Below are 12,787 nucleotides of genomic sequence, written 5' to 3'. Positions count from 1 at the left end.
TACGAAAAGAAATAAATAATAAATAAGCAATAAATATCAAGAACATGAGATGGGAAGTGATTCCATAGGTTGTGGGAACATTTCAATAATGGGGCAAGTGAAGTTGAGTGAAGTTATCCCCTTTGGTTCAAGAGCCTGATGGTTGAGGGGTAATAACCGTTCATGAACCTATTGGTGTGTATCCCGAGGCTCCTATACCTTCTTCCTGATGGTAGCAGTGAGAATAGAGCATGTACAGCTCAGTGTAATCAGGTAATGATGATATACTACACTTGCACTCCTCTTTTAAATCATTGATGTAAATTGTTAACAGCTTGGGCCTTTGTAAAAGAAACCAACATCATTCGCACTGATGCTAAAACCTAGCAGTTTCTCTCATGAACTTTAGCAATGGCGATCTAGATATCCTGAGAGCTGACCTTGAGACATTTCAGGCTGCAGGCTAGACTCAGATGACTGCATTTGCCACTCCTGTGTCAGTTGTGCATGTGTAGTCTCTGACCCTGCATCTCTCTCTTCGAAGACCTGGTCATGAGTACACATAGAAGCTTGAGGTCAATTACCAATGTTCAGGCACATTCAAGCACACAGTATTTGCACTCTGGCCTGCACTTTTTAACAAAGCCCATGTAATCTGGATGATTTTTGTAAATAATCAGAAGAAATTACTTTAGGTCATTTTACCTGGTGTGGCCTGTAAGTGCTTCCAGTTCCTCACTAGCATTCTTGATTCATAGCTGCCTTTCAAAGTAACTTTATATCGACTCAAATTATATCAAACCACTTCAAAGCAGCTTCCTGGGGGCATCTTCTGCATACAGTTCAATCCGATGGCCGTCTTCAAATACTACTGAGAACAGGAGGAAAATGCTGGCAGAAGGTCTGTTTTAAAATTTTAAACGACATCACTCCATTAATCACAGAGTACTCTCTGCCACTATTCTTACATGCACAGATGATTCATTTTCTGTGTCAGATGAACACAAAAGGATGTTATTCCTTCTATATCACTCATTTAGAGTGTTGCAGGGAGAAAGCAACCTGCACTTTGGATCAATTTCATGCAATCTAAGATTGCCATCGAAGCTAGATTTTGAATAGTGCTGCTTAACTGGTAGTGGTACAATTTTAAGGAATTCTCCCTCCTGACCAGATCTTGAATGGGTTCTGCAAACCTAGCACAGATAGATTCCCTCTAATTTATAAACACAAAAAAATTCTTCACATGCCAGAAATCCAGAGTGACACATACAAAGTGTTGGAGGAACTCAGCAGATCAGGCAGTATCTATGGAGAGGAATAAATAGTCGCTTGACATTTCATGCCCAGACCCTTCTATATCCCTTTATTATTTATTTGTCAGACCCCCCCCCCACCACTTTTAGGGCCTTCGGTCCCAACATTAGCCTAATCCTGGATCAAAAACAAGGACATAATCAGAAGACTTCTGCCACAACGCCAGCATCATGAGAATTTGGCATTACCAATTTAGGCTAATGTACTGAGATTGGCATTTCATACATAGAGCAAGCACATTTTAGAATAAATGTTATCATTGTGTAGTAGCTCTAAAACAATGGAATGTTGCCTGCTGTGACTATTATATTGATTAATTTTGTTGCTTGTTCATGAGTATCAAACATAATTCCATATTTTTCTTGGCCCAGTTCTGAGTGACTCATGATAGGGCACTAATCTGTTCAGAAAGTTGACGTATCCCAGAAAGCTTTGCACATCTGCAATGTCTGTCAGGTTTTCCTCCTTGGCTTCAGCTGCTTTCAGACCATCCCTGGTGATTAACTAACACCGGCAGCAGACTTCTTCACTTCGAAAATGCTGGAAATACTCAGCAGGTCGGGCAGCATCTATGGAGAGGAAAACAGAATTAATATTTCAGGTCAGTAACATTTCATATGAGCAAGAAAAAGTTATCAATTAAAAGTTGCAGAGACGAAAGGATGAAGGAAATGTCTGTAATAGGGTGGAGATCAATAGCGACAATGGCATAGGTGGTGATGATGTCAGCTTCAGGGGTCTGGTAAAATTTTGTTAATCACAGATCATTCTAAAGGAGATGTAAAGAAAGGGAGAAGAATGAGAATTAAAAAAAAAATGATGCTGGAACAAAACACTGCAGTTAATCCCTGGAAGCTGTAATCAGATTCAAGTTTAATGTTCGACCATACATAATAGTTGTTTTTGTTGTTCCTCTCCACGCCTTGTGGCGCATCGGGAAGCAACCTTGCCATTTCTTTGGCATTGCCTTTTTTTACAAGGCTGAGTTGTTAGCTCGACCCAACACAGATGGAAAGCATGCAAGGAGTTGGCCGGATTCAAAACCAAGACCACTCACCTCAAAGTCCAGTGCTGATGCCACTACACCACCGGCCGACAAAATCACACATATGTATACAGGGAAACGAAACATCATTCCTCTGGGACCAAGATGCAAAACAAAGTATATACAGTCACACAGAGCACATATAGTTACGATAGCATATACAGGCACAAAATAATATTAACACAAGTCCCTGAGTGGCGTCATCTGAAGATGATAGTGCATAGAATGTTGTCTTGGAGCTATGCTTTTGCAATAACAAGAATGCAGCAGTTTCTCATCTCGCACTGAGTCAGGTGCAGATGATGGGAATTCAGCTTGCCTTCCAGGGAGCACAGACTGGAGAGCAGCACTGATGAGAAAGCCAGCCTGTAGGGGCCAGTCCCCAACTCAGCACATCCTCTGTCCAACTGTTCTCTGCCACACTGTGTCTGGCGCCCCTCCCCTGGGTGGCTAACAGTACACGTGCCCAGTTCGAACAGCCATATGTTATTCCATGACTCTGCACCGGCTTTGAAGAACAGCTTAAGAAGCCTGAGACAATGAGGTCAACTTGTGAGTGGGATGGCAAATTAAAATGATAGGTGAGTGGAAAGTCATAGGGGACCAAACTGAAATCCTTTGCAAAGTTGACACCAATGAGAGGCATTGATCGTGTGGATAGTCAGAGGCTTTATCTCAGGGCTGAAGTGGCTAGTGTGAGAGGGCACAGTTTTAAGGTGCTTGGAAGCCGGTACAGAGAAGGTGTTAGGGGTAAGTTTTTTACGCAGAGAGTGGTGAGTGCGTGGAATGGGCTGCCGGCGATGGTGGTGGAGGCGGAAACGATAGGGTCTTTTAAGAAACTCCTGGATAGATACAAGGAGCACAGAAAAATAGAGGACTATGGGTAACCCTAGGTAGTTTCTCAGGTAAGGACATGTTCGGCACAGCTTTGTGGGCCGAAGGGCCTGTATTGAGCTGTAGGTTTTCTATGTTTCTATCTGCAAATGGTTTATCCAATGCAGAGACAACATTATAACCACTAAATTCTACCCAAAGTTGGAAGAAGTACAGTTTTATCAAGAGCCACTTTATTACCAATAATCTACTCCAGATGCCCAGTTTGCTTTCAGTAGGATAACTGAGTATCAGAGTTCATCACAGCCTTATTGCAAACAAACAACACAGAACGGTACAGCGCAATACAGGCGCTTCAGCCCACAATGTTGTGCCCACCCTTTAACTTATTCCAAGATCAGTCTGACCCTTCCCATCTACGTAGTCCTCCAATTTTCTTTCATCCAGGTGCCCATCTACAAGTCTCTTAAATGCCCTGTGGAATTTGAATTAATATATTGGTTGATATATTCTTGATTGGGAAGGGTGTCAAAGGTTCTGGGGAGAAGGCAGGAGAATAAGCTTGAGAAGGGTAATAAATCAGCCATGATGAAATGGCAGAGTTTACTCAATGGGCCGAGTGGCCTAATTCTGCTTCTGGGTCGTATGGTTTTAATGGAAGAAGGAACTGAGTTCAAAGACAGAGGTGAGATTGACCGATTTTGGCATCAAGGCAGTATTTGACCAAGTGTGCCATCCATAAGCCTGAGTAAAACTGAAATCAGAGGGAAAATAGTCCAATGCTTGGACAAAGGAACTAAGCCACAATTGTTGGAGGTCAAACATCTTAGCTCTAGATTTCCCTGGAGGAGTTTCTCAGGACAGTATCCTAAGTATCTTCAACTGCTTCATAAGTGATCTTTCCTTACATGGCAAGTTCAGGCATGGGAATGCTGGCTGGTGACTGTACAAGGTTCAATTCCATTCATATCTCATCAGTAAACGATGATTCACAAAGACACTCCAAAGCTATCTACCAAGCACAAGGTCATGTCCTCAGCAAATGAGCAACCCATTTTTCCATGTGGCAATAAATGATATTTAAGCGTAGGCTGATGTGTGACAATATTCATGCACACAGTAGCCAAATGATGAATATTTCCAGGGGGAAATCTAACCACTAACGTTTGCTATTCAATTTCATTGTCAGCCTTTAGGCCTAATGTTCCCTCTTTGTCTTCCCTTCTTCTCTAAGCCAGGAGTTATCCAAAGAGTGTGAATGCATTTCATTAAACGTGCCACCATTCTAAAGATGAGGAGTAAACCAGGATAAAAAAGTTAGACGCATAAGTACTCAGCATTCTTTTCACCAAATAGAGATAATTTAGTAATTAACTTTTTAGAGTTTATGAAATAGCATACAAAATGCTGAGGCAACTCAGTAGGTCAGGCAGCATCTAAGCAGAGGAACTCCCTATTCCCATACCAACATGTTGGTCTATGGCCTTCCCTCCTGCCATGGCATGGCCATTCTCAGGTTAAAGGAGCAACAACTCTTATTCCATTTGGGTAGTCTCCAGCCTGAAGCATGAACATTGATTTCTTCATCTTCTGGTACATCCTCCTCTCCCTTTATCCAGTCCCCATTCTGGCTCCTTTCTTACCCTTTCTCTTCTGGTCACCTGCCTATCAATCCCTCTAGTGCTGGTCCGTCTTCCCTTTCTCATCTAGTGAGCAGGCTTTAGATGATCTGAGCAAAGGGATCAACATGTATGAAACAGCGCACCCTAACGCCTTCACCATCGTTTTGGGGGATTTTTACCAGGCCAGTTTGAAAAAAATCACTGAACAATTACCATCAACAGATCACTTGCTATACCAGAGGAAACAACACACTGGATCATTGCTACACCACCATCAAGAATGCCTACTGTGCTATTCCGCACCCTCACTTCGGGAAGTCTGACTACCTGGCTGTACTTCTACTCCCTGAGTATAAGCAGAGACTGAAGACTGCAGCACCAGTTGTAAGGACCAAGAAGGTTTGGACAAGGGAAGCACAGGAGCACTTACAGGACTGCTTTGAATCAGTGGACTGGACAGTATTCGGGGATTCATCTTCGAACCTGGATGAGTATGCTGCAGTTGTTACTGACTTCATTAAAACCTGTGTGGATGAGTGTGTGCCTACAAAGACTTACTGTACATTCCCAAACCAAAAGCCGTGGATGAACCAGGAAGTACGTCGTCTGCTGAAGGCTGGATCTGTGGCTTCAAGTCTGGCGACCCAGGCCTGTACCAAAACACCAGGTATGATTTGCAGAGGGCTATTTCAAGGGCAAAGAGACAATTTCGAATGAAGTTGGAGGTGACATCGGATGCACGGCAACTCTGGAAGGGTTTGCAAGACATTACTTACTACAAAGCGAAATCCAATAGCATGAATGGAAGCGATGCTTCACTACCAGATGAACTCAACGTCTTCTATGCCCACTTTGAAAGGGAGAACCTAACTACAGCTGTGAAGATCCCTGCTGCACCTGACGATCCTGTGATCCCTGTCTCAGAGGCTGATGTTAGGCTGTCTTTAAAGAGAGTGAACCCTTGCAAGGCAGACGGTTCTGATGCAGTACCTGGTAAGGCTCTGAAAACCAGTGCCAACCAACTAGCGGGAGTATTCAAAGACATTTTCAACCTCTCACTGCTATGGGCAGAAGTTCCCACTTGCTTCAAAAAGGCAACAATTATACCAGTGCAACCGTCACAACATGCTGGAGGAACTCAGCAGGTCAGGCAGCATCTGTGGAAACAATCAGTCAACGTTTCGGGCCAGAACCCTTAATCAGGACTGAAGAGGGAAGGGCAGAGGCCCTATAAAGAGGGTGGGGGGGAGGGTGCCCAAGAAGAATAATGTGGGCTGCCTTAATGTCTATCGCCCGATAGCACTCACATCGACAGTGATGAAATGCTTTGTGAGGTTGGTCATGACTACACTGAACTCCTGCCTCAGCAAGGACCTGGACCCATTGCAATTTGCCTATCGCCACAATAGGTCAACAGCAGATACAATCTCAGTGGCTCTCCACATGGCTTTAGACCACCTGGACAATACAATCACCTATGTCAGGATGCTGTTCATCAACTATAGCTCAACATTTAATACCATCATTCCCACAATCCTGATTGAGAAGTTGCAGATCCTGGGCCTCTGGTCCTCTCTCTGCAATTGGATTCTCGACTTACTAACCGGAAGACCACAGTCTGTGCAGATTGGTGATAACATATCCTTCTCACTGACCATCAACACTGGCGCACCTCAGGGATGTGTGCTTAACCCACTGCTCTATTCTCTATATGCACATGACTGTGTGGCTAGGCATAGCTCAAATACCATTTGCTGACAATACAACCCTTGTTGGTAGAATCTCAGGTGGTGACGAGAGGGCGTACAGGAGTGAGATATGCCAACTAGTAGAGTGATGCCGCAGCAACAATCTGGCACTCAACGTCAGTAAGACGAAAGAGCTGATTGTGTACCAGGAAGGGTAAGATCAAGGAACACACATCAATCCTCATAGAGGGATCAGAAGTGGAGAGAGTGAGCATCTTCGGGTTTCTGGGTGTCAAGATCTCTGAGGATCTAACCTGGTCCCAACATATCAAATGTAGTTATAAAGAAGGCAAGACAGCGCTATACTTTATTAGGAGTTTTGAGAGACTTGGCATGTCAACAGATACACGCAAAAACTTCTATAGATGTACTGTGGAGAGCATTCTGACAGGCTTCTGTCCAGTATGGAGTTGCGGGGGGGGGGGGGGTGCTATTGCACTGGACCTAAAGTAGCTGCAGAGGGTTGTAAATCTAGTCAGCTCCATCTTGGGTACTAGCCTGCAAAGTTCCCAGGACATCTTCAGGGAGCAGTCTCTCAGAAAGGCAGCATCCATTATTTAGGACCTCCAGCACCCAGTGCATGCCCTTTTCTCACTGTTACCATCAGGTAGGAGGTACAGAAGCCTGGAGGCACGCACTCAACAATTCAGGAACAGCTTCCCTTCTGCCATCCAGTTCCTAAATGGACATTGAACCCTTGGATACTATCTCACATTTTAATATACAGTATTTCTGTTTTTTGCACTTTTTAAATCTATTTTATATATGTATACTTTAATTTATATATTTATTATTAGTTTTTTTTCTTCCATATTATGTATTGCATTGAACTGTTGCTGCTAAGTTAACAACTTTCACGTCACATGCCGGTGATAATAAACCTGATTCTGAGGGTCCACTCTCTTCTCCTGTCACATTCTTCGTTCAGCGCTTTCTACCTATCATCTCCATGTTTCTCACCTCATCCTCCCTCCCCCACCCACCACCTTCCCCCTCATCGGGTTTCACCTATCACTTTACAGCTTGTACTCCTTCCCTCACCCATTTTCTTATTCTGGCTTCTTCCCCCTTCCTTTCCAGCCCTGATGAAGGGTCTCGACTTAAAACGTCGACCTTTTATTTATCTCTGTAGAACTGATGCTGTCTACCCCTGCTGAGTTCCTCAGCATTTCGCGCGTCACTCTGGATTTTCAGCATCTGCACAATTTCTTGTGTTTGTGGTTTATGACGGTTAGGTAAGAATTAAGCAGGATGTTTACAAGAAACGGTTTGCATCTTGGTTCAGCCTGAATAGATGGGACAGGAAGTTGACAGCGCGCCCCAGAGCAATTTTGGCAATACACAAAATTCGGTATTAAATGTAGATCAACACGCAAAGTTCCTCCAGCGTTCTGTGTGCGTGTTGAACAGGATTTCCAGTATCTCATGTGTTAAATGAGCTCATTTTAGTAGTCCCGTCTCTGATATCGTAGATTCGGATTTTGACTCAGTGGTTGACCCTTGAATTCGGAAGAACTTGTAGCAGTGTCTCAATGTTTCACACAGACATTCAGTCATATTACTTAAAAGCGACTCCACCGTACACTATTCGGAGGACGAATTCAGACGTGGGCTTGAGCTGGGATCGGTCGGATGCGGTTTCCTCCTTTGGACCTCCTGCATATTTGAAATGCCTGCACTGCGCGTCCGGCGGTCAGATGCTGCGCTGGCTGCCCGGGACTCCTGCCCTGCCTGTCAACCAACTTCCCGTCATGCTCCACTCTCCAGTCAAGCGTCCCGCTCTCCCCCTCCTCCCCCCCCCCGCGGGGTGTGGCTGACGTCATCGGCAGTGAGTCCGACTCCCGGCCCAAAGTGTGAACGCGAGTCATGGCGGCCGTGTCTGCCGGCAGGGAGATAGTGAACGCAAAATAAAACTGTCTGTCGGCAGCCGAACTGCGGGGGGGCAGGGACAGAGAGAGAGAGGAAGCGAGGAGAAAAAAGTCTGTGTGCCCGCGAGTAAAGGGAAGGGGGAAGAAAACGGAAGGGGGCAAGGGTCCCGAGACGACAGCAACACTGAAGGAGAACAAAACAGACGCACCGGGTGAGAAACCGTACTGGAGTTGCCCCCCCACCCCCCCCTCCCCTCCCCTCCCCTCCCCTCCCCTCCCCTCCGCTCCGCTCCGGGGCGGGCGGTGTGGGACTGAAGGTTAGCCCCCGACGCGTGGGGAAGGAACGCCGAGCGCGAGCTCCCGGGCTGACGTGCGGCCGCCGGGGAAGCGGCTCGAGCCGGGGGGGAGGGAGCCCGAGAGGAGGGCTCGCGCCCGCGCACATTCCATCAGCAGCCGGCGTTGGCGGAGTGGAGGGGCCTGGGCGGGCGGACCGACCCACCGACCCGCACCGACGCAGCAGCGCGCTAGGCCGAGGCCTGCAAGTGGATGTACAGTGCGGTCCGCCAGCCGCAGCCACAGGCGCTTTGTTGTTCATCCAAGGCCCAGCGCACAGCCACCCTGAGGTTGGGAGCAAGCTGTGCTGGAAGACTGTAGGCATTTGCAGGACATAATTGTTTTATTTTTCTCTCCGTTTGGATTTTTTTTCTCCCTCACATCTTCCTTTGTCTGACATGTTCACTTTCCGGGAGTAAGTTAATCCGTACATGTTCAATGACGACCGAACATGGGGTCCGGTGTTTCCCGGCAAAATTGGCGATTTACATTAGACGGTAATGGTGGAAGTGACATTACAATACGGCCATGGGTATCGATTAACAAGATTGTCTTTTACATCAACGTGTATACTGTGAGTAACAGTAGGAGTCCGCATGGTGATCCCCCTCAAGTGTAAAATAAGAAAGCTAGACAATCGAAATCGATTGAATGTAGGAACGAAGAATGTTTTGTGTTTTCGTTAATTTTAAGAGCTTTTTGACACAGCTGTTCAAAATCGATGCTTGTTATTTGATTTTATCGGACAGTAATAAGTGTCGTAGTATTCGGTCCCTATTTATCTCTAATTTGGGTAACGCTAGCTTTTGCGATTGTAAAGAGATTCCTAAATACTATTTCTTTCCTTGCAGAAACGTGGGACACGCATTTGGAGAATACGCAGAAATATAAGAACCGGTGTGGGCCGATCTGTTTTATTTCGAAGCGGGATCTTGGCAGTTTTCTAGCTTGTGAAGACTCATTTGATACTTTCCTTTTCGAACCTGCAAATGGAGGGTCACGGTGATGAGGACAGCGTCAGTAACAGTAGTGGAGACTCAAGGTATTAAAAGCTTTATGCTCAACGCTAAGCAACAGAGCTAGCGCGCTGCAACATATTTAAGTGGCATTTCCTGGTGTATTCTGCATATAAAATTGAAAATGTATTTCTACCCCTGTGGGTTCAGTAAATTGAATGGTATAGAGTTTTGTCAATAATCTGAAAATTAGCATTCTGTTGTTAATGCTGCCAAGAATTTCAAAATCAAATAAAATTCTCAAAGAGAAACTTTGACATATTTAAGGCAGTAATAGCTACTGGACGTGCAGACACTAAACTATTATTCACTGACAAGGTTCTATCACTGCAGTTGATGAATTTTAAATAATTAAATGAAACAAGAATTTTAAAAGTTGTGCAACCACTGGTTGACTCGTGCTTTTTTGGATAAATTTTTACCATCCTTTACTGGCCAGCTAAAATGTCACTCTCAACCCGCACATCCTCAGTTTGGAAAATCAGGAATGGGCAACATTTGCTTGTGTTGTTCGGAATGTCCACATCGTGTAACGTATGAGACCACTTAGTGTTTTTTTGCTTTTATACTTTGACATCTTAACCTTTTAAGTGTGTAACACAAGCAGTTTCCAGTCAGATACTATGCAGAATTTCCATTGCCTGTGGAGTACCTTTACGTGTTTGATTGCCATGCAGGTTTCATTATCAGCCATTCCCTGGTGGAAATTTGTCTGGGGAACAAGTAGCCATCGACATTTCTGGAGGCATTTGGCAATGAAAGTCCCATTTAATTTAATTCTGCATTTTGTTTTACCTCTGAGTTCTGGCACCAACATGAAGTGTGTGAAGTTACCATAACTAGGCAAAAGGCTCTTGGGGAAACTGAAAGGTCTGAAGTTAGATAAGTCACCTGGGCCAGGTGGTGTACACCCCAGAGTTCTGAAAGAGGTTGCTGAAGAGATTGTGGGGGCATTAGTAAAGATCTTTCAAGAATCACTAGATTCTGGAAGACTGTCACTCCACTCTTGAAGAAGGCAGAGGTGCAGAGTCTGACCTCAGTGGATGGGAAGGTGTTGGAATCGATTGTTAAGGATGAGGCTTCAGGGTACTTGGAGGCAGATAAAATAGGCTGCAGTCAGCATGGTTTCCTTGAGGGAAAATCTTGCCTGACAAATCTGTTGCAATTCTTTGAAGAAATAACAAGCAGGATGGACAAAGGAGAATCTGTTGATGTTGTGTACTTGGATTTTTAGAAGACCTTCGACAAGGTGTCACACATAAGACTGCTTAACAAGCTACAAGTCCATGGTGTTGCAGGAAATAGTCTAGCACGGATAAAGCTGTAGCTAATGGCAGGAGGCAAAGTGTGGGAATAAAGGGAGCTTCTCCTGGCTGGCTGCCGGTGACATGTGTTGTCCCACAGAGGTCTGTGTTGGGACCGATTATTTTAATGTTCCTTGAAGATGTTATGAAGCTAGGGGCAGGTAGTTTTGAGGAAGTAGAGAAGCTTTGAAAGGACTTAGATTTGGAGAATGGGCAAGGAAGTGGCAGATAGAATACAGCGTCAGGAATTGTATGGTCATGCACTTTGGTAGAAGAAATGAAAAGGCAGACTATTTTTTAAATGGAGAAAAAATACAAAATTACTGAGGTGTAAGGGGATTTCTGAGACCTTGTGCAGGATTCCCAAAACGTTAGTTTGCAGGTTGAGTCTGTGGTGAGGAAAGCAAATGCAATTTCAAGAAACTTTATAAAGTACTGGTGAGGCCCTACTTGAAGTATTGTGAGTAGCTTTGGGCCCCTTATCGAAGAAAGGATGTGCTGAAACTGGAGAGGGTTCAAAGGAGGTTCATGAAAATGATTCCAGGATTGAATGGCTTGTCTTATGAAGACTGTTTGATGGCTCTGGGCCTACATTCATTGGTATTCAGAAGAATGACGGGTGGCCTCATTGAAACCTGTCGAAGGCCTCGATAGAGTGGATGTGAACAGGATATTTGCTATGGTGGGAGAGTCTTAAGACCAGAGGACACAAACTCAGAATAGAGGGGCATCCATTAGAACAGAGATGAGGGATTTCTTTAGCAAGAGAGTGGTGAATCTGTGGAATTCTTTGCCACAGGCAGCTGTGGAAGCCAAGTCTTTATGTGTATTTAAGGCAGAGTTAATAGATTCTTGATTTGTCAGGGCTGGAGATTGGGCTGAAGGGAACACTGTATCAGCCATGATGAAATGGTGGAGCAAACATGATGGGCCACCTAATTCTGCTCCTATATCTTATGCTCTTGTTTCATTGCTGGTCATCAGCAAAAGAAAAATGACATCTCACCTTGTGTACTGTCCAACGTTTTACACAATTAAGTTTCATGAGAAACCACAGATCACAAAAATGTGTGATATTTAAGTTTTAATACTTTAAAATGACTGTTACAATTACATTTTTGTGATGAAGCTGTTGTTCATATGTTTAATATGATATTTTGTGAAGTTCTCTTACTCAGTGAAACATCAGAAATGTCCTAAAGTATTTACTAAGAGAACTTGTGTAAAGGTTTTTGCTTTAGTATTGCAAACTGGAAAATGTCCCATACCCAGAATTTAATACTTGCACCTGTTTTACTTGGGATGCATTTTATTACTTCAAAACAAAGTGAATTACTTTTGGCATTTAACTAAGCGGGATGGCCCTCATAGTATGTGGTAGATAGTTTGCTCTCAAGCTTGAATGTCAGAGCAAACAAATTATGCTGCTTGTTGACAGTAAATTTTTATCACCTTTCCATTGATGCACTGTTGAAAGATATGTTCTCAAAAGGCAGAAGTAAAACCTGTAGTTTTTTTTATTGTCTCGACAAGGCATTGGCTACATTACATTGAGGAACTATCCAGTTAACAAATACTTCCCAAACATTAGTTGATAAAAATTTGGAGAAGGAAATTGTTCAAATCTCCCTCTAAATGAAAGATCATGATGCATACATAACTAATGGCCACTTTTGTTTGAGGGATATGGACCTCAAACTAGACCCTGTTGTGATGTCATC

At 44.2% G+C, this 12,787-nt stretch overlaps 1 protein-coding gene across 2 annotated transcripts in view; it reads left to right on the top strand.

Moving 5' to 3' along the window:
* The first annotated feature begins 8,392 nt into the window (after positions 1-8,392).
* The window catches only part of chd1 (chromodomain helicase DNA binding protein 1), a 134,607-nt gene continuing 130,212 nt past the window's right edge, over positions 8,393-12,787 (top strand). Inside the window, exons 1-2 of one of the 2 annotated variants that reach the window (XM_063068599.1) lie at positions 8,393-8,625; positions 9,598-9,788. In XM_063068599.1, coding sequence (XP_062924669.1) covers positions 9,736-9,788 — 53 coding nt within the window. In that variant the 5' untranslated portion in view covers positions 8,393-8,625; positions 9,598-9,735. Of the gene's footprint in view, positions 8,626-8,750; positions 9,321-9,597; positions 9,789-12,787 lie in introns of those variants that run through there. The other variant, XM_063068600.1, reaches the window with a different exon arrangement.

The sequence above is a fragment of the Mobula hypostoma genome, chromosome 16, assembly GCF_963921235.1.
Source record: "Mobula hypostoma chromosome 16, sMobHyp1.1, whole genome shotgun sequence".
Taxonomy (NCBI): domain Eukaryota; kingdom Metazoa; phylum Chordata; class Chondrichthyes; order Myliobatiformes; family Myliobatidae; genus Mobula; species Mobula hypostoma.
This window is presented reverse-complemented; position numbering and strand designations above follow the sequence as displayed.